Source organism: Peromyscus leucopus, chromosome 6 (genome assembly GCF_004664715.2).
Source record: "Peromyscus leucopus breed LL Stock chromosome 6, UCI_PerLeu_2.1, whole genome shotgun sequence".
In the NCBI taxonomy this organism is placed as follows: Eukaryota; Metazoa; Chordata; class Mammalia; order Rodentia; family Cricetidae; genus Peromyscus; species Peromyscus leucopus.
In genome coordinates, this window is record NC_051068.1 from 108,614,164 (window position 1) to 108,635,023 (window position 20,860).

The 20,860-nt window shown below is 38.4% G+C and overlaps 1 protein-coding gene across 2 annotated transcripts in view; it reads right to left on the reverse strand.

Moving 5' to 3' along the window:
• The window catches only part of Bank1 (B cell scaffold protein with ankyrin repeats 1), a 264,417-nt gene that overhangs the window by 189,727 nt on the left and 53,830 nt on the right, over nt 1-20,860 (reverse strand). For both annotated transcript variants that reach the window (XM_028857459.2, XM_037207133.1), the window contains exon 3: nt 6,207-6,358. In XM_028857459.2, the coding sequence (XP_028713292.1) occupies nt 6,207-6,358 (152 nt within the window). The remainder of the gene's footprint in view (nt 1-6,206; nt 6,359-20,860) is intronic.

A 20,860-nucleotide genomic window follows, 5' to 3' on the forward strand; every position in this document is an offset into this window, starting at 1 on the left:
CCTAATTTAGTGTCATTTCTTTAAGCAGAATCACACACTAGTAAGACCTGAATGTGTTATCCTCAGGTCTTTCTAGAATTGGTATGTCGATGTTACCAATCACTTATCTGATGCTCAGGCCCACTTCAACCATTGTCCATCACAGTCACATCCCAGATATTTATTCAAGTTTGATTTAAATTTCTCTCTACCAACTGTACACAAGGAACAGATCCTACCTCAAAGGAATCTCTGTTCCTCTCCCTAGAACATGTGACATGTCAGCAGATAAAGAACACGATCCCATGGTCCCATCTGTTCTTCATATGTCTAATAACCTCACATCTGTCACCTCAACCCCAAACAGTGACTTCACATTTCACTTTCAGTCTGGTCTTCAATAGACTTTAATAGGCTTCTATAGTTCTTTTTCAATACCTAAGTCCCTCCTTCTTTGACTCTGTGGAATAGGTAAGCACAGGTGTGCTCTCTAAACATTTTATGCTCTAAGATATCTCATTCTCATGCATGAGCAGCCCCAAGTACGTTGCTTCTTATGTACCAGATTCCCTCCTTAATAGAGTGAAGGACTCCACCTTTTAACCATCCAGAAAAAAAAAAAACAAACAAACAAAACAAAACAAAACAAAACAAAACAAAAAACAAAAACAAATAGAAGACACCCTAGATAAAATACCCACATTTCCATTTGTATCCTGGACTGGTTTCTTGGGTCCAAGACCTGCACAGTATTGGGGCTCACAAAGCCCTGCTCTTAATGTTAAACATTTTGCTGTCATTGTCTTGAAATGCTAACTAATCTGAACCAAGGGGCTTTGCATTTTCATTTTGCACTGCAAGTTAAGTAGCTGGTCCTGTTTAAAAGGTGATTGTTGCCTTGCTGATCAGCTCTTTCCTCCTCTGCCTTCTCATAACCGTGCTTTCCACCAAAATCCAACTCAGATTTTACAGGGTCCTCCCTCTAACTTCAGCCTGCAAACAATTCAGAATTTTCAAACAAACACTAACACGTTCACACCCACATCTGCATCCAGCCATGACTAAGTCAAACTCTCTATTCTTCCCTAGTTCTCCTCATCCAAAATACTCTGATAGCATTTTAAAATCTTTATGTCATTTTCATACCTTCTGAGCATTAGCTGATTCTCTGATATTCTAAGAATTAAATGGAATAAGATAAAACTATAACAGCTTTGAATTGAGTATGCTAGGCTCTATTCCTTAGCACCCTTCATGCTGGGCTGTACATACACCTGCATCTCCCTGCAGTAAAGAGCCTAGCCAGGAGAGAAGATCTGTCTTTAGTTGTGTGGGTACATTTGATTCAAGGAGAAAGCTTTAGATGTTCATATATCATAAACTTGTTTTTATCAGTTATGAAGCTACCATTTAGTGCTTTATCTTTTTGACTCTTGTGTTTGTGCCTTTTACTGGGGGTCTAAGAATTAACAGAGAGAATGGGTTATGATCATTACTACTTATAAACTTTAAAGGTTGCTCTACTGTTCACAAAACTTAAGATTTCAACAAAAGGAGTACAGTTTGGTCTATAATAAAGCACATATGTAGTGGGCATTTGCTTGGGTGTTTGGGCTGAAATTTAAACACACATAGAAGGTGGAGATCCCAGTAGAACACTGCTAGCTCACTAACACTTTTGCACATTGACATATGGCTTTTTCATACATTCATAACTACATTATTTTAAAAGACACCAGCTCAAGAAAAATGGGTTCCTGGGACTTGGTAAACTTGCTGCACTGGCTTCTGCAGCTGCCACCTATTTGTCTCATAGTATCAGAAGAAGAATTGGAAAAAGGAAGGGCTATGATAATGAAGGCTCTTCCACACAGATAAAACAAGATGAAGAAAAGAATCTTGTATTGGGTAGCTGTTCCAGCTTTGACCTGGAAGTACAGCCCCCATTGAGGTTTCAGTAACTGTCATGCCTATAAGGCAGGGCTAAGACAGGAGTCCTTAAGACCTGAGACCTTGATGTGCCAGCCCTCTTGGTTCCTGGACTCTGGACACTGGAGGTAGGTTGAGCGAGTTCTCTAGAGAACACTACTGGACTGCACTACACCTTTCCTAGACCCTGTATCCTATCCCTTTACTTCTAAGTTACCCCACAAAATAAACCTCCCTTTTAACTACATGGAGTTGCCTTAATACTAAAACCAATAGAATCTTAACTGGTCTTGAGGTTGGTGCTTCTGCAGAGAAAACAGAGACAGCCTTGCCCAATCCTTGATGGGGACTCAGAAATAGCAAGAGAGATAAGGTTTCAGAGAACAGATTGCAGTGCTTCAGAAAGCTTTATGTAAATTGTGTGGAAGGCATTAATGGAACCACTATTAAAGATCAGACATTTTTTCACAAAGTGAATAAAGTACAACTATGCCAACTTCACAGAAGCCACAGGAAGGAGCCGGAGTTCTTGGTGCCACTGTTAGGCAGAAGTGAAGGTGACTCATTTGTTGTAGGTGTACACTCAGAGACAGGATTTAGCTTTAGTAGGATTGCTACTTTGGATGAGGTGAGCTACTGTCATGAGTATGCCTTGTACATTATGTAATGCTTGCAGCTTCCCAATTTCTATCAACTAGATGTCAGTAGCAACTGTGATAATCTGGGTGGCTTGCAGGTTTGCCTGCATCTCCTCATATAAAATAAAGGCAAAACTCTTCCAAGTGGAGAACCACTACTCCATGGGAATTTGCTGAAGACTTTTATAGACTCACATCTTCGAAGCAGTGGACAGCATACACAAGAGATGCTGGTCTAGATGCCACCATTGAGCTAATTCCATGTGGATTTCATCAGGAAGATAAAGATGGATGTGCCATTTGAACAATGAATACCTTTGGCAGACCTAACTAACATCATACTGCCTATGATTTGTGACTCTGCAATATAAAATATAGATGTCTGACTGATAAACAAATAAAAAAAGCTTAGAATACTAAACTTGAAGAAGTATGCAATCCCATAGAAACTTAAAGAAAGGCTTTATCAAGAAACAGGTTTAAGTTTACATAGAACACTCCTACTTACTTATTTCTCAAAGAGTTAGGAATAAATAACCCTTATTTATATAGAACAATGGGTCAATGCTAAAGAGAAAAATAGTATTTTTCTCTTGTTTTCCTGTTTTTTGAAGCAGCATAAGATTGTCAAGGCTTAGGAAATTGATAATCTGTGGACAGAAAGGGGCTGGGAAAGGTTAAGCAGTGGAAGGATCAATGCTCCCCAGCTCCTAGGATCACAGGCAGCAAACAGCTTAAAGCTCCATCTCAGTTAGCAATGTACAAGAGCTGCTTCTGCAGAACAAGAGTGGACAGTGAGTGGAAATGCCACAGGAAGTGGGTCCACAGATCCAGCAATTGTACAGCCAGGAGCATTGAGGGGTGGTGGTGGCAAACTAACTCTCATCACAGGGAAGGGAGACTGTGCCCCCGTGGAACACATGGCCATGTCAACATGATGGAAACACAGAACTACAAAATGGATTTCAACAGTGCTAGGTGTGAATAAAGCCCACTTCCAATGGCCTAGAAACTGTCAGAGATAGCATTGATAAGTGCTGGAACTTTTAGGGTTCCTGAGATGCCTCTGTTGTTACTTTTTCAGGAGAAGGGGCATTGCTCTTTGGTCTTTGCCCATGTACTAACTAGAAGATGTCTCAGAAATCTGGTGAAGTTCAAAGGTTGCCATTTCAGACAATTGGCATATACTGAACATTCTCCAGGGAAACCAGAAACATAATTTTCACTCAGCTGGAACCAAATGGTCTTTTCTGTGGTGCTTGGCAACAGTATATGGATTCAGATGGTACTAAAATCTACTTACTGGGAGCCCAAGATTTGTCTGTGATAACTATTTTTGGTCCAAAGGATGAGATTATTCTGAAATGTTGGAGGCATAATGCTGGATTTAAAATGTTTTATATGATCTTTTGACTTCTAGGGTTTTTTAGAATGTAGAGTTCTCAAGATGAATTTGATATTGAAATAATTTAACTTTATAAGACCTGAAAAAAATTCTATCTATATCCATACAAAAATTTTAAAAAGCCTATGGCTGGTCTATTTAAAGGACCACTGTCTAGTCATCTACATAAGGTATGTCTGCCTAAAGACAACTGAAGCTTACTATTGGTCTTCAATTTTTTGTGTGACTAGTAAGGGGAGGGTTTTATAATACTCAAATTCTACTGCTGCAGATATTTTTAAAAGTAGCTATTTAGACTCATTGCATAACTCCTGGGGAGCTATTTTTACTCTTAGAGTTATTTTATTTCCTACTTTGATTTCATCTATTTGAGACTAGATCACATTGCTTTTATTACAGTTCTTTCCTGTTTCTTCCATTATTTCTGACTCCATAGGAGCTGCCAGCTTTGGTTCCTTAGCTTTTTTCTCCCCAACTTAAGCTATCTGTTCTTTTACCCATGTGGCAACTTGTCTTTCTCTGGGCATCTGTGTCTGGTATCTCAAAAGTATGCAGCTCAAGTATACAGTTCAAATTCCTGCCATTTCTGGTAGTGTCTAAGTGGTTTTCCTTCCTCTAGAACTGACAAGAAAGTGACTTAAAGGAGCAATACTTCTGTTCAGTCAGTCTGCGAGATGGAAGTAAGGGATTTATTTCAGCAATCCTACAGAATGTTCAGCTTCTCTGACCACAGAGTTGGGGACCTACCATCAGCAGCCATCAGAGACCTCCTGATGTCAGGTCATGTAAATCCACCCACTTCTTCCAGAAGGACCTTTTCATACATCTCCCATAAGGCTCTTTTATACTGTTGCCCTTTCCTTCTCAGCAACCCCCCCCCCACGCCAGACTACATCAAACTCTGGATCCTCCTGCCTCCACCTCCTTCAGCAAATCTTACCAGTGTGTGCCACTGCAACCAGCTGTGTGCAGCTCAGGTCTGAACTGGGGACTGCAAGGCCACAGGCAAGTGGCTTTTTCATAAATCCATGCCCCACATTGGGCACCAAAAAAATGTCTGCAAGGAGCCATGACCATGCATAATAGAAACTTTGAAATCTCCAAAAAGATGATAGGATATCACAATTATGATTCCACATAAACAATAATAATACCACTAAGCTGACAAACATCACCCAAAGATCCGGTTTGGACTATAAACTGCTCAGGACAATTTCGAGATGGCTAGCTGATATGATCCAGCCTCACAGACTACTCAAGCAAGGATTTGAGTCAAGCCCTGCACTTTCCCATTATGCAGAGACTGGACAAAGATACAGCTAACTCTCCCAGCACTAACCATAGAGGTCTAGAGGTCTGTACAGACAGACAGGAAGTGACAGAGCTAGGCAGAAAGAGGAAGTGATATAACTGGGCTGAGAGAGCCAATGAAAGAACAGAACAGAAAGGCATATAGGTGTGGGTAGACAGGAAGTAGCTCTCTTTGGAAGCTGTGGAGTTGGTGAGGTGAGGTTAACTGTGGCTTTTCCTATTCCTCTGATCTCTCTCAGGCTTTAACTCCAATTTCTGGCTCTGAGTTTTTTTTTTTTTTTTTTTTTTTTTTTTTTTTTAATTAATAAGATCGTTTAGCAATTTGTGTTACACTTTCCACCTAAGGATACCATAGATATTGAGGCCCAGTACTGAGAGTCAAACTCTTTTAGTGGTTTAATTTAGTGGCTCAATCAAAGAAAAGAAGAAACATAAAGAATGTCCAAATTCTCCCTCTAACTGTATTCTTATTCTTGAGAGATTAATTCTTCCAGCCTATATGATACATATATATATATATATATATATATATATATATATGAATGTATATCATCCAATAATACATTTATAATTTTAAAATGTTGGTCAAACATAAGTGATTTTAAGTTCTAGTCAACAGTGGATCTCCCCTTTGGAAAATAAAATAGCTGCCTGCTTATTGTGAAATCAAGTTACTAAAAGTAGCTTAATACATGTAGCATGTGTGTATCATTTTAAAGTGTCGAGTCACATTTGATAAGATTAAATGTTTGGAGAGTCTCTAATGTCCAATTAGTCAGCAAAGATATATTAAAATGCCTACTGAGTACTAGATATAGGTTCTGACACTGTAGTTGTGAAAAAGAGTAAACCAAAATGCTAGGTTAATTGTGCAAATTATATCACAGTGAAATTTAGTGTCTATGAAAAGAACAGGGCATGCAATAAAGGCCATCACCACTGACCTCACATGGAATTTCCCCAGGAAGCACCAGGGCCAGAGGCACAGACACTCTGGAAGCTTCTAGGTCATTAGTTTCCTCCCGTCCACTTGTCTCTTCCATATATTTTGCTCTTGGGTCTGGTGGAATGCTGACCTCAAGGTAGTCTTCAGGACCTGAGAAAAATTGCAAGAATACAGATTAGTATCATTCCATCTACTACAAAAAAAAAACAGCTGCTGTGGAATAGATTTCATAAGTACAGAAGCTGAGTCTAGGATAGTTGAAATAAACTTCTTATTCATTAAAATAATATTTTTGACTAAATACTATTACAGCACTTACAAATAAGCCATATCTATTATATGATTATATGTTCATCTTCTGGTCACATGTTTTCAGAAATTCCAAATATCACATTTTTTTCTATTGCTATTCATAAACCAAAGGAGCATTACAAAATTTATTTACCTTGAAAATTATAAAGAAAAATTTCAGTTAGAACAATATAAGCCAGAGTACTAACTTATATTACACATTCTAATTTTTAAATACTAATTATAAACTGGGAATGGTTATTACACTTGTAAGCCCAGCATGTACAAGGAGAAAAAGGCATGTATTTTAAAATTTCAAGTCCAGTCTCGGTTACATAATGAGTTCCAGGACCAGCTGGGTTAAAATATAATTATGGAACAATTATTAAGTAAACTAACACTAGATACTAAGTTTCATGATGAAACACAGGGCCAGCTGGGTGACTGAGCTAGTCAGAGTCCTTACTGTTCTTTCAGAAGACCCAACTTTAGGTCTAGCACCCATATCCGGCAGCTTACAACTGCCTATAGCTCCGGCTCCAGGGCCTCTGACAACTTCTGGTCTCCACTGACACATTTGTGCATATACTTATATAAATACATATGTAAATAAAAAATAATGAAATATGGGTGTTCATCAAAATATTTAAGTGTTCTGTGAAAAAAAAGTGGTTCAATTCAAGTGAGTTCTTTATGGAAGTTCTAGGAACAATGAAACGTATTAGTATGAGTTTCAGAGCTTAAAGAGGGGTAAAGGGACTGGTGTTTGTCTGGTTTCACATGCAGTAACAGCATTTAGTCTCAGTTATTCAAACATTGTTCTCAATTGAAAGAAAAAATTGTGGTAAATAATGAACTTTTTTTTTTTTTTAGCTACTCAGTGACTCAAAACCCAAAGTGTCTTTATTCAGTCCATATGGTTGAAATTAAGATTCTCAGAATGAGGTGACATCTGTAACTTTTAGGGTCATCTCCAAGGGAATCGCTACAGAAACCGGCGTGGGAAAGTGAAAAGAGTTTGGTTTTCTAGGAGGGAGCCTTGCATGAATAACAACAGTTTCATGTCTCCAGACAAGGCTACTCTGCTATTATAAAGACAGAGGCAAGACCGTGCTGCAAACGTGAACAGTATCCATTCATCAAAGATGACTGGCCCTCCCCAATCCTGACTGGTATGAGTGACCACTACTTTTTTTCAGTTCCAGGAGTAGTGTCTTTTCTTCTGCCTTCAGATAGGACCAGCCACTCTTCCCAGTTCTCCTAGGATTTTTTTGGCTTTAGTACTGAAAATACCGTGAGCCAGGAAACCCTCCACCCCACGTCAGTCCAAGCAAACTGGAACACTTGCCTTCCTTCTAAGTAAAGTGGTTAATCTATGAAATCATAAAATTACCTGTGACATGTTAGAGGGACCCAACTCTTCTCATAGGTCTTTAGCTGAGAGTTAAACCCTGTTAGATACTGTTAGTAATAGTATTGGTGGTGATATTTCTGCATTGTGGGCACCCTTTAAAGTTCACTTTTCCTGGGAATAAACAAAACCCTCTCCAATAGGCATCTGGCTCCTTGAATGACAGCTAATAGAACCTTCCCTTATGCCAATATGAGTGTGGAGCTTGCAACTAAACAACCCCTCTCTAGGTGACCTTCTATGTGGTCACTCTGGTCACCTAGCTGCTTTGAACATCTCAATGATGCCTCCAATGCTAATGCTACTTTAGCAAGAGACATGACTTTAGTCATACATAATGACTTCAGCCTTCAGTGCCTAGAAAACATCTCTTTAAGCTTGACAAGCTCTGTTGACCACTAGATGATGTCATCTGCAGCTGCTCTTAAGTTTCCTGGCTCCAGTTGCTCTGGATCATGTCATAGCCTGACTTGTCGTAGTTAGGTAAGGAAGATGGAGAGCACCTCCCTAGTGAATCAACAAACAGTTTATGATAAACAGGGGGAAAGGGCTTATATGAGGCTAGTGATTTGTATAAGGTCTGTGATGATTAAAGTGTATGGCATGCTGTGATTGGTAGAATTATAATCTGAGCACAGGTGTGGCCTAGCTCTTTTCTAGTTGTAAAAAGAGCCTGTTTGGTCCTCGTTTGGAGTTAGTCTTGAGGCTTCTCTCCTACACATTGATGTCACCCTTACCTCCAGCACTGGGATAAGTCCCATTAAAACCTCCTCCTAAAGCAATGGTTCTCAACCTTCCTAATGCTGTGACACTTTAATACAGTTCTTCTTCATGTCGTGACCCCCCAACCATAGAATTGCTTTCATTGTTACTTCATAACTGTAATTTTGCTACTGTTATGAACCATAATGCAAATATCTGCATTTTCCAATGGTCTTAAGTAACCCCTGTGAAAAAGCCAGTTGACCCACAAAGGGGTCATGACCCATAGGTTGAGAACCTCTGTCCTAAAAGGTCTGTGTTTGCCCATTTGTTGTCTTATCATGGGCAGTGCAGAGAAGACCCCTCTCAGAGCCTCTACCCCCAGAATTGGCAGTATTGGCAAGGAAGGAAAATGTTTCAGACAACAACCCAGAGTGAAGACCAAAGTATCTGGAGCTCAGAGAAATAGGAGGCACTGTAAGAGCGTCCAAGTGGCCAACTGCAGAAGGCCAGAAGCTATCACTACTAAGAACTGTGACATTATTGAGAGACAGAGACTGTGAGCATCCTAAGGTAGGATCTGAGACCATGAAGACTGAAAGCCCCAAAATGGAAGTGTTAGAGAGTTACCAAGGATTCAAAGAGCTGCTAAGTGTCCTCAGCATAAGCCTACAACAACAAGCCTGTGCCTTGGTAATCTACAACAATATGGCTCTGACCTTGAAAGGTAAAAGCCACATGATTCCAGTGCTTAAGGCTTAGTGCTATAAGCTTCTGAGTTTGGGAGCGTAGGTATCAAATCTAAACTCAAGGCCACCAGCACTAAAGATGTTGCTCCTTTCCTATCTGTGCTTTCTATCTGCTTAGAGTGTGAGGGAATGCAGTGCTCTAAGCAAATCAGCTGTCATCTTCATTAGATGTGTGCCCACTTTCCAGAAAACATCTTCACCATCACTAGCTAGTCTGTCAGCAACATTCCTTCTGAGAAGAGGGATTTGGGAAGACCACTGAACTCTCATCTGAGTTTCTGGCCACTCTCTGCACCTTCCTCCCATTTGTATGCAGTTCTGCCCTAAATGCATGAGGCATCTGGGTCTCAGGAGGTGCTAGAGTATACAGGCTGGCAAGAGTTAACTGAGAGGGAAACTCTATTAGCATGGCTATGGGGAAGGCATCACCCACACTGGTCAAAGACTTCCCAGTGAAGTTGGTTTCCCCAGGTTCCTGTAAAGAGCCCTTCACGTATGCGTTCTTACCCAATAAACTCATTGACTCCCAGAGGGGAACTTTGCTGGGATCATACTTCAGTTTGTTATCATTGGGGCCTTTTAAGGAGGAAGTAGATTTGTGTTACACCATAGAGTGAAAAGACAACTATCCAACTATTTCTGACATTTCCTCGCACAAGCAAGTTATAGTCCTGGCAGCTTGGCTCTCCTGCAGTTCACACATCCGCCTAATCTTATGTTCATTCTAATACATTCTTCATACTGAGATACCTTGGTTCTCCATGATGTATTTCTCTTCATTAAAATAAACATAACATCCAAATAACCAAGGGAAGTATGTTCCTGGGGGTCTTTGGCTAAAAGGATTGAAGATGAAGAGTCAAAGGTACTGATGGCTATGCTAGGGTTAGAATTTTGTCCTCACTACCTGGCAGGTGAATTGGGCAGAAGGTGAGTTCCAGAGAACCTTATGCAAACTTGCAAAATTAGCATATGGAAAAAAGTTGTCAGAGAAGACCAGATGCTACTCCTCACAGGTGCAAAAGGTACTCCAGAATTTCCAAAGGCAACTTGTGGTAATTATGAGAAACAATCTGTTGTCATTGTTTCCTATCAAAGGTAGGCAGCCCAACAAGGTCCTAAATCCTGCACATCCCCCATGCAGATTGGCCCATCTCATCAGATTGTGAAGTCCAGCTACCTGAAGTGGAGTGATGTAGTGATATATTGTATACCCTAATAAACTTGCTTGGGGATTAGAGCACAGAGCCAGCCACTAGAGTAGACATAGAGGCCAGACAGTGGTAGCACACACCCTTAATCCTGTCACCCAGGAGGCAGAGATCTGTCTGGATCTTTGTGAGTTCAAGGACACACTGGAAACAGAGCCAAGCAGTGGTGGCACACACCTTTAATCCCAGTACTGGGAAGCACACAGCACACACGCCTTTAATCCCAGGAAGTGATGGCAGGGTGGAGAAAGGTATATAAGGTGTGAGGAAACAGGAACTAAAGCAGTTCAGTCAAGACCCTTTTGGGTGAAAACTCAGAAGGATTTTAGTCAGAGGATTCGTGGAGTTGGTGAGGTAATAGGTGGTGGCTATGGCTTGCTCTACTTCTCTGATCTTTCAGTTTTCACCCCAATATCCGGCTCCAGGTTTTTTATTATAAGACCATCTAAGATTGGAACAACAGGGTGAGACACAGCCACCACCTATGTCAGTGGGGAGAGACAAAGGCCATTTTGGCTCATTGTGCTTGATAGTCCACTTTGGTTTCTGACACGCTCTTTTTAAGAAAACAACAACAACAACAAGAAAAAAAATCTGCTTTCACGTTATTCATGTTTTCCTTTGTGCAGCACCGATCTTATTTCTTCCCCAGAGTTAGTATAATACTGAACCACGCAGCCTTGACAGCAATCTAAGATGCTCATGACACATGCGACACCCAATGAACAGGCACAGAAATGTCTGCGCTGTGCCGGTGAGTCGACGAGCCCAATTCCTTTCAGTAGATAAACTTTCTTCCTGCCCCAGCTCATTCCCTCCCTCAGAAATTTTATTTTCTGTAAGAAAATAATCTCTGCTTCTGCTCCAACTGTGTCTTGGCTCAATTCCTTGTTTGGGGACACAAGAGCTTCGGGCCACTCTGGAGTTTGATATCAATCACGTCCAAACAAGAAGTCACCAGCTCCGAGCTGAGGACGAGGATTGGGCAAGCTGGGAAGGGAGATGATGGAGCAGACTGCAGTCACTTCTAATAAGGAACGATTGCTTTCTGTTTTGTCTTGCTTCTGTTTTATGAAAGTTGAAGAATTAGGGAACAAAGCACCCACATTTCCAGACTTCTACCAATTCTGGTCTTGTTTGAAGCAAATAAAAATGAGCCTTTATTTCTCTAGCCATTTCCAACTGTTTCTAGAGTAGTTTCATTGTGCTCAGTTGTCTCCGTCTCTGCCTCAGCATTCACAAGAGAGGAAAGTTGTAGGAAACTGCAGTTTTCAATTGATGGACGAACCAAGAGGCTGATATCACTTAATATACTGTAAAACAAGTCAGTCTATCATTCCATATCAAAGTGTTGTGCCTTTGAAAAAGAATTTCTTTGTAATGTTGGGGTATAAAGGACTATTTATTTATCCTAAGGATATAACCATAAAGGTACAAAAAAAGATATCTCTATCACTGAACAGAAAACTAGAAGCAGCCAGGTGGCGATGGCACACACCTTTAATCCCAGCACTTGGGAGGCAGAGGCAGACAGATCTCTATGAGTTCAAGCCTGGCCTGGTGTACAAAGTGAGTTCCAGGAAAGGTGCAAAGCTATACAGAGAAACCCTGTCTTAAAAAAAATAAAGAAAAGAAAAGAAAACAAGTTAGGCCACGGGTATAGATGTAACCAACCGTCTTATTAAATAAGAAACACAGAAACAATGCAAAATAGAAAGCCGAGAGGTCAGAGCTCAGAGCTAAAATCTCACCTTCGCCTGCGGTGTCCCAGCTTCCCGAAGGAGGTCTATTCTGTCTGTTCGTCTATTTAGTATTTTGTTCTGCTTCTCATTGGTTGTAAACCAAACACGTGACTGCTCGTCACTGTCTGATGTACAGCCCTAGGTCTTAAAGGCATATGTCTCCAATGCTGGCTATATCCTGAACACACAGATATCTGGGATAAAGGCGTGTACCACCACTGCCACACTCTGCTATGGCTCAATAGCTCTGACCCCGGGCAACTTTATTTATTAACATACAATCAAAATCACATTTCAGTACAATTAGATTACCACCACACACGGGGGGGGGGGGGGTGGGGGGGGGGACGGGACAATATATGTTGTAAGATAATAGATGTCACTAATAAAATTCTATCAGGCAATATTTAATATTGTGAAACACTTTTATAGTATAACTTGAAGAATCCAAGTTACAAAATTTTCAACTTAAATGTTCATACATCAATATGTGTGTTAAATGTATGTGTGTACTATGTGACCGAAATTCATATTCTTGAATGAATGAGAATAAACTAACCATTTCTATATCAAAATCACAGGAGTGGGTATTTCTAGATTCTACATTTTAACATATATATATATATGCATATGTTGTGGTCCTTTTAATGGAGCAAGAAGAGTGTCATTCACATATATATACATATATATATACACATATGCATAAATGTGATATTTGTGTATCATAAACTATATACATAATTAGATTTTTCTTCAATGAAATGTAATTTTTACAGAATAAGCTAGAGAGTAAACTATAAACATTTATTTCAAAATAAGGACTGAATTGATCAAGACCTCAGACTAAATATATGAATCTATCCCCTTCTACAATATGCAAGCCAGATATCATAGATTGTCTAAGGAAAATAATTGCTTTAGGACATTAGATATTGGCATGTATCGCTGAGTTAGAACCAACTTTGAGTAGTTCTGAAAGTCTGATGTTAATCAGAAATTAGATGAACACAGATGCCCAGAGAAAATAGAGCCCAAAACATGATTGTAAAGCATAATTTCAAATATAAGACTGGATTTCCAAAGCTAATTATTTTCTAAAAATAAAGAAGCCTCAGACCCACAACATGGACCAGCAGATGTTCCTGAGACAAACAAATCAAACTAGTAGAAGCCCTATGAAGCCAAAGCTCCTGGTAAAAAGTAAAAACTAACTAGTAACAACTCTGACTATTGGGACTTCTCCTGACACAACTGTCACTGGGAAAGAAACTTCTGATGCAACTGTTATTGGGTAAGAAGCAAATTGCCTTTGTCTGAACAAAATTCTATGGATTCTTTCTGGACAAAACATACTAGACACAAATACTGAGTGAGGCAACATGTGGAGCCTGGTATATTTTCTAATTTCCCAAAGTTAGCAGAGAAAGATAAGAAGAGCTGACCAGTACTTCTCTGTGATTAAGTGAGGAGCAAGGCTTTATGATGTGTGAGTGTTCAAACCAGGATGCTCATAAAAGGTACAATAGCAACTGAAAATAATCAATGATTTTCAAGAAAAGTATTGTCCATCACCAAAAATAATCACTGTCTTGATAAATAAACTATCACATAAGGTCACCAAGATCAATATGAAGAACATCAGCATTGGCAAAATTAGTTTTATTTAATCAAACATTTCAGAAAACTTGTTAGTGATTGTGCTAGCTAAATTTTCACCAAAGTGACAAAATGCCTCAGATAAATACTTTAAAAGAGAAGGTGTGGCTTGGTTAAATGGAGTGTTTGCATAGAATGTATGAAGCCCTGGGTTCTTGCTCCAGTCCTGACTAAATCAGGCATGGTAGAAGGTGGAATCAGGAAGATCAAGAGTTCAAGTACACCTGTGGCTACATAATGAGTTCAAGGCCAATCTGAGCTATATAACATCTTTATGTGCTGTAATGATACTTTATATGCTAGCTGTTCTTTTCAGTTCATCAAGACTTCCACACACTGTATTATATTGTGAACACATACAAACTAACCTTTCAATGCTGGATTTTTGCATTTCTGCTCATCAAAATTATTTATGGATATTTTTAATTGTATAATAATTATAAATTATTTAATTTTTAAATTGTGTTGGAAATAGTCTCCTCTACAAATTGTTGAGGCAAACAGAAAGTTCTCTTCCTTTATTAAAACTTTTCAAAATTCTGAAGGGACAACAGAACTTTTAGCCATTATAAGACTCACAGTAGTAGATATAATTAAGTTAAAGCTATGAGTAGTGCTCAATATAAAAATTTTAACTTTTCCAAAGTAAAGACATTATGGGTTTTTCTTCCCTGAGTATAAAATAAAACTTCAATATTATTTAGAAATTATTTGTTTATTTACTTCCAAATAAACTTTATATACATAGGGGGTAATTAGGAAAACATTATCTTTTCCATAGAAACACAAATTGTCATATATAACTTACATAATACATATAACATACATAATTTGTACATATATGTGTGTATATAACTATATACTTACACAAGTTATTTATCTCCTAAGGATATAAGTACAAATATATAATATACACAAATTATGTCTATACACATAAATTATATAGTATCTTATTTTAATAATTACAATATGAATATATGGTTATGAAATATAGTATCTTATTTTAATAATTACAATATGAATATATGGTTATGAAATATAGTATCTTATTTTAATAATTACAATATGAATATATGGTTATGAAATATAGTATCTTATTTTAGTAATTACAATATGAATATATGGTTATAAAATATAGTATCTTATTTTAATAATTAGAATATGAATATATGGTTATGAAATATGAGTATATCTTTTACAAGGTTTCTCATATGATATCGTATATGTATACTTTAATTTGATATATGTTATACAAATTTACATACATCTATATCCATATCATAGCTACATACACTAGTACCACTTTAGATAAGACATGAGTATTGGGCTTCAGGCTGGCTTCCTCAACAGAACAATGACTGAAAGAGAGAAAATTTCATAGTGATTGTATATATTTTCTCACAACTCCTTTCTCTATTCTCTGAAAAAGTGAAGAATTTACTACCTTGTTCTGTGTTGAACCTGATAAGCACTCAATTATTATTTGTGAAATGAACAGGCTATTTTTTTTAGTTGGAAATATATGGAGATGAAGTTGTTAGGGTGGATTAAGGGTGGACAGATGCCAACATTATGGGGAATTAACTTTGATGTCTCCATTTCTGAAATAGCCTTCAATACATTACAAGTCTTTACCTAGAACAATGGATGCTAATGTGACAGGCTTCCTTGCAGACAAGATAAAGGAGTTTGTGCAGAGAAGAAAGAGTGAAGCATCCATGCTCAGCCCAATCTGAGTGGCTGAGCAGAGAAGGTCATACGCACAACAAACAGTGAAAACTTGGAGGAATGATGAGGCTCAAAGGGGGGAACTGGAGGAGACTCTGGAAGGATATGAACATTCCAGAAAGATGTACTAGAAAAAGAGTGGTTATCCAGTACCAAGTGGTCAGCCCTGAAATCATTCACACACAAGCAACACTAAACAGGCTCAGAGGTTGTATTTATGTATCATGTAATTCTATTTTAATTAAATTTTAGAAGCCAGAAAGAGAAAGAAAAAATGGGAAGCAATTTCCTGTTGGTTTAAGAGTTGTAGATCCCTGCCCTTGGAAGAAATAGGGAAATAAGAGCACTCTGACATTATCTGTATTTAAGTGTCAAAACAATTGCTGTGTTTTATGTTGTTAACCCCATGAATGATAAAGTAAATAATGAAAGTATGAGAGAAGCTAATGAATAGATATCTTTCATCTTCAACACAGCACCCTTGACTCTGGGCTGGAGTTTCTCTTACTCAAACAAATGGCCATACTATCTTTGAAAGTGACCTTTTTCCTCACAATGCAGTAAGGTCAGTCTTAAAGCATGATCAGCGAGCTAGAATGGTCTCATAATGAGGACTTCATCCTCAAAAAGGAAGAAAATTTTAAACTGCAATATGATCTAAAATGTTATAAACAAACTTCTCAGGAATATTAATAACAACCACAGAATATTTATTATAAGCCAATACTATAGTTTTTGATTTATTACTTACATTCTACCAATTCTACAAGGTAGATAATAATATCCTCCCCGTATAGATTAATACATTTATTGTTTAATCAACATTTATCAACCATCTATGTGTCATGAGTTATCCTGGATCCTTAGTTAGCTAGGGATGCTTCTATGAGCTTCACTTCTCAAGGTATACTATCAAATGAAGGGCAGATATGAGTAAAGTGTGGCAACAGTGGATGCTAAGTCCTGGGAGAAAAATTAAAGCTAACGACAAGTCCAACAGAGAAAGCAAGGAAAGGGAGAAAAATTACAGTTCTAACAGAAATATAAGGTTCTGAGCTGTAAATTGATGTCCCCAAGGCCATGCCACTGGTTATTTCTGGAACCAGAAAAACAAGCATCAACATTCAGAGACTTTTGATTACAATGATACACATCACATGATGGTAGAGCTATCACAAGAATGATCTTATAGAATCAAAAACACAAACTTTTTAGAGCTGTTACAAACAACATATGATCTCAAACTCCAGAGGCAATGCCTAAGGCATCAGTTATGACCATTGTAGCTGGAGAGCTTCTCTCCAGGTCCCTACAAACCCCAACACAGACACTTATATTATTTAAACTGTTTGGCCTAGTAGCTCAGGCTTCTAGATAGCTGTTCTTATATCTTAAATTACCTCCTGCCCCCTTTTTTTTTTGGTTTTTCGAGACATGGTTTCTCTGTGTAGCTTTGTGCCTTGCCTCGAACTTGCTTTGTAGACCAGGCTGGCCTCGAACTCACAGAGATCCGCCTGCCTCTGCCTCCCAAGTGCTGGGATTAAAGTCATGTGCCACCACCGTTGGCCCCATTTTTATAAATCTATACCTTGCCACATGGCTTGTGGCTTACCAGTATTTTACATGTTGGTACTCATGGCAGTGGCTGGCAGTGTCTCCTGACCCAGCCTTCCTATTCCCAGAATTCTTTTCTCTGCTTGTCCTGCCTATACTTCCTGCTTGGCTACTGGCCAATCAGCATTTTATTTATACAGAGCGATATCCACAGCAGACCATAGCATAAGAGTATAGCTAATCTAACATTAGGCTGATGTTCTAGTTCAGATGCTGATTTACATAGGGGTGACAGTCTGTTTATGTTTATTACTTCTCATGGCTCAATGAATTATCTAGCATTTTCCAAAGCATTTGAGCAGAGTGGCTGTGTGTTTTTTGATTGATTAGCTGTCACTACTTAGAAAATGATGATTTGTGACAAATGTGGAGTCATAATCAATAAATGATGGTGGCCCTTCTCAAGTTCCTCTAACAGTGCTGGCTCCATAGAAATTTATCAATGTATGTTAGAAAGCAAATTAAAAAAAATAAAATACAGAAGAGAGATAATCCACTATCTTGTGTCTGTAGTAGAGCTATTTAAGAGTTGTACTCTAGAGGACTGGGGCAATAACTCTTTTGGTAAATGTGTCATGACTGTATGAGGGTCTGAAACTACATTAAAGAACCAACATGGGGTGTCCTTGTATCTCAGCACTGTGGAGAAGGAGAAAGGCCTGTCTCAATTTTATTAGCGAGAAGTTTCTAACTAGATGGAGGGTGAGTTTTTAATTCTTCATATGGGCCACTAGAAAAGTCAGCATATAAATTCATATCTTCCATTTTTCATGACAGTTGTCTGCTTGTAGCTTATTTCAGAAATGTGTTTTCCTCTCTTATCATCAATAAGCTGCAGTCTTGTTTAATGGCTATCATAATGTTTGAGTCTATGCTTCCATATGACAAGGCCTTACTTCATGATTTAAACTATTAATTGCAAACTAAAAATATTTTATTAAAATGCAATTTTGGTGAGGTTTTTATTTCCTGTCCTAAAATGAATTTCTCTGAATCATGAAGATCTTGGAAAGTTTAAAAATTATCCCATATAGTCCCAGTCATTGCGAAAGATAGAAAAATGTTTAAAGCAGAATCTCTTTGCCAAGAAGCTTTAAGACTAGTGAAGTGAATGACACAGCATCTTCCAGGGAGTCAGGTAGCTTCCAAGGTGAGCTGAAAATCCATGTCCTCAGCTTCCACAATGCTAATCAAATCATTACTTGTTAAGATGTGTTACATTTGTTTATGCTGTGGAACATTTGTTCAACGATGTGTTGTATTCTTTTATGTTGCCTTGGTTTAACTCTGTGAAGCTGTGTTACTTTGCTTGTCTGAAACACTTGATGGTCTAATAAGGAGCAGAATGGCCAATAGCAAGGCAGAAGAAAGGATAGGTGGGGCTGGCAGACAGAGAGGATAAATAGGAGAAATCTAGGCGGAAAAGAAGAAAGAGCAAGCAAACAAGAAGAGGAGGAGGCTAGGGGCCAGTCATCCAGCTACACAGCCAGCCACAGAGTAAGAGTGAAAGTAAGATACACAGAAGAAGAAAAAGCCCAGAGGCAAAAGATAGATGGGATAATTTAAGAAAAGCTGGCAAGAAACAACCCAAGTTAAGGCCGGGAACTTATAATTAAGAATAAGCCTCTGTGTGTGATTTATTTGGGAGCTGGGTGGCAGGCCCCCCAGAAGAGCCATAAGAGCAAAACCAACCAACACCAACTCTGGGATTCTGGAGTCAGTTCTCTGCTGCACATATCAAGGCTTGCCTCTTTAGAGTTTCTTCACTTTGATATTTGAGCTGATGTTCAGGAAAGCCTGGGAGGGGTGTTCTACTATACCAGATGACTGCTTCATTTTCAATATACACAAGAATGACCAAGAAGAAAGAAAATAAGGAAAATGTAGACAATAAAATAAAACAGAAATTTATTAAAAGATAAATTGATTCAAGTAAAAAAATCTTTAAAAGAATTAGAATATGCACCATAAACTTGAAACCTGGGCTTCTACAACCTCAGAAAAAAAAAAAACAACTATTTACTCAATTATATAAACCAGAGAAGCACTTCAGGACAAAAGAAATCCCTTGTGTAAAGTATCAGATACCTGAACTCACATTCATAATTCAGACTTTTTGAGTAATATATATTTCAAACAATCCATCATTTTAATTGGAATTCTGAAATAATAATGAACCATTAGTTTCTTAGAGAAAGAAAAAGGCAGATATCTAATCCCTAAATGTTAAAGTTGGCACATAATAATTTTTCAGACTTTAATAAATGCTAAAAAAAAGTATAAAGCAGTACTATTGGCCTTTGTCTTAAAAGTACTAGGCTATCATTATACCTTTACTGTTGGAATCAACTAATTATTGTTTAAATTAGTGGGGAAAAAATCAATGTAGGGTCTCTAAATCCTGCTGCTAATTAAAATCCTTTCAGGTAGAATTAGATAATGAGGCCTTTTCTTATAACCCTAGAGGATTTTAAGTCTGTTTCACACACAGTGCAGAATCCCATAACCTGGTGATCATCTCAGAAGAAGAGAGAGGTAAGACCCAGGTCAATGACTGGGAAATACTGACAGCAGATCCTGAAAGGACAGGTGCAGATCTCACCCAACAGATGAGAGAACAAACATTTATAAGGCAGAGGTACAACTGAGCTGGAAGAGAAGAAAGTTCGTGTGCCAGCTTGGAGTCATGCGGGCAATGGTGCAATCTTTAAAACATGGCATAGGAATAAGAGTGACTGTTTTGTCAAGGCAAGGAAAGAGAAGGCAACGAATTAGCAAATCTGGAGATGGAAAGTAGGCAATATGAAGCCTGGTGGGGAAATGTGTGTTAGAACCGTGATCAAGAGTTCTATAGAGATGAGACAATTTTCCCAACACACCATATATATATTCATGTATATATATATATATATGAATATATATATACACATTTATCTTTTCATGGGCACATCTATGTCTACTTGTCTATGTCATAAAGCTCTTATGAATATTTGCATAGACACATGCATTCATTTCTCTTAGGTAAATGGTAGGAAAATGACTGGATCATAGAGCAGGTTTATGTTTGTGTAGCTAAGAAACTATAAAACTCTTCCCAAACCAGTTATGTCATCATAGATGCCCACAAGCAGTGTTGGGAGTTCCACCTCCTGAATAACAACAGCCTTTCCAATTTCAGCCATTATAGCAACTGTGTGTGTGGCATATAGTGGTTTTAATTTTGTAACATGCATCTTAAAATGTCTTATTAATAAAAACAAACCCAGATCCAGGTATTGGGGTGAATTCAGAAAGATCAGAGAAACAGAACCAGCCACAGCTAACCTTACCTCGCCAATTCCTCAGCTGATCTTGTTTCCTCAAACTGGAAGCCTCTGTGTCCTCATCCAAATGGATCTCAGGTGAACTCCTGCTCAAAAGCCTAAAGGCTTAACCAGGCTCTAGTTCCTAGTCCTCAAGCCTTATATACCTTTCTGCTTCTTGCCATCACTTCCTGGGATTAAAGGCAAGTGTCCCCATGCCTGGTGGTTTCCAGTGTGGCTTTGAAC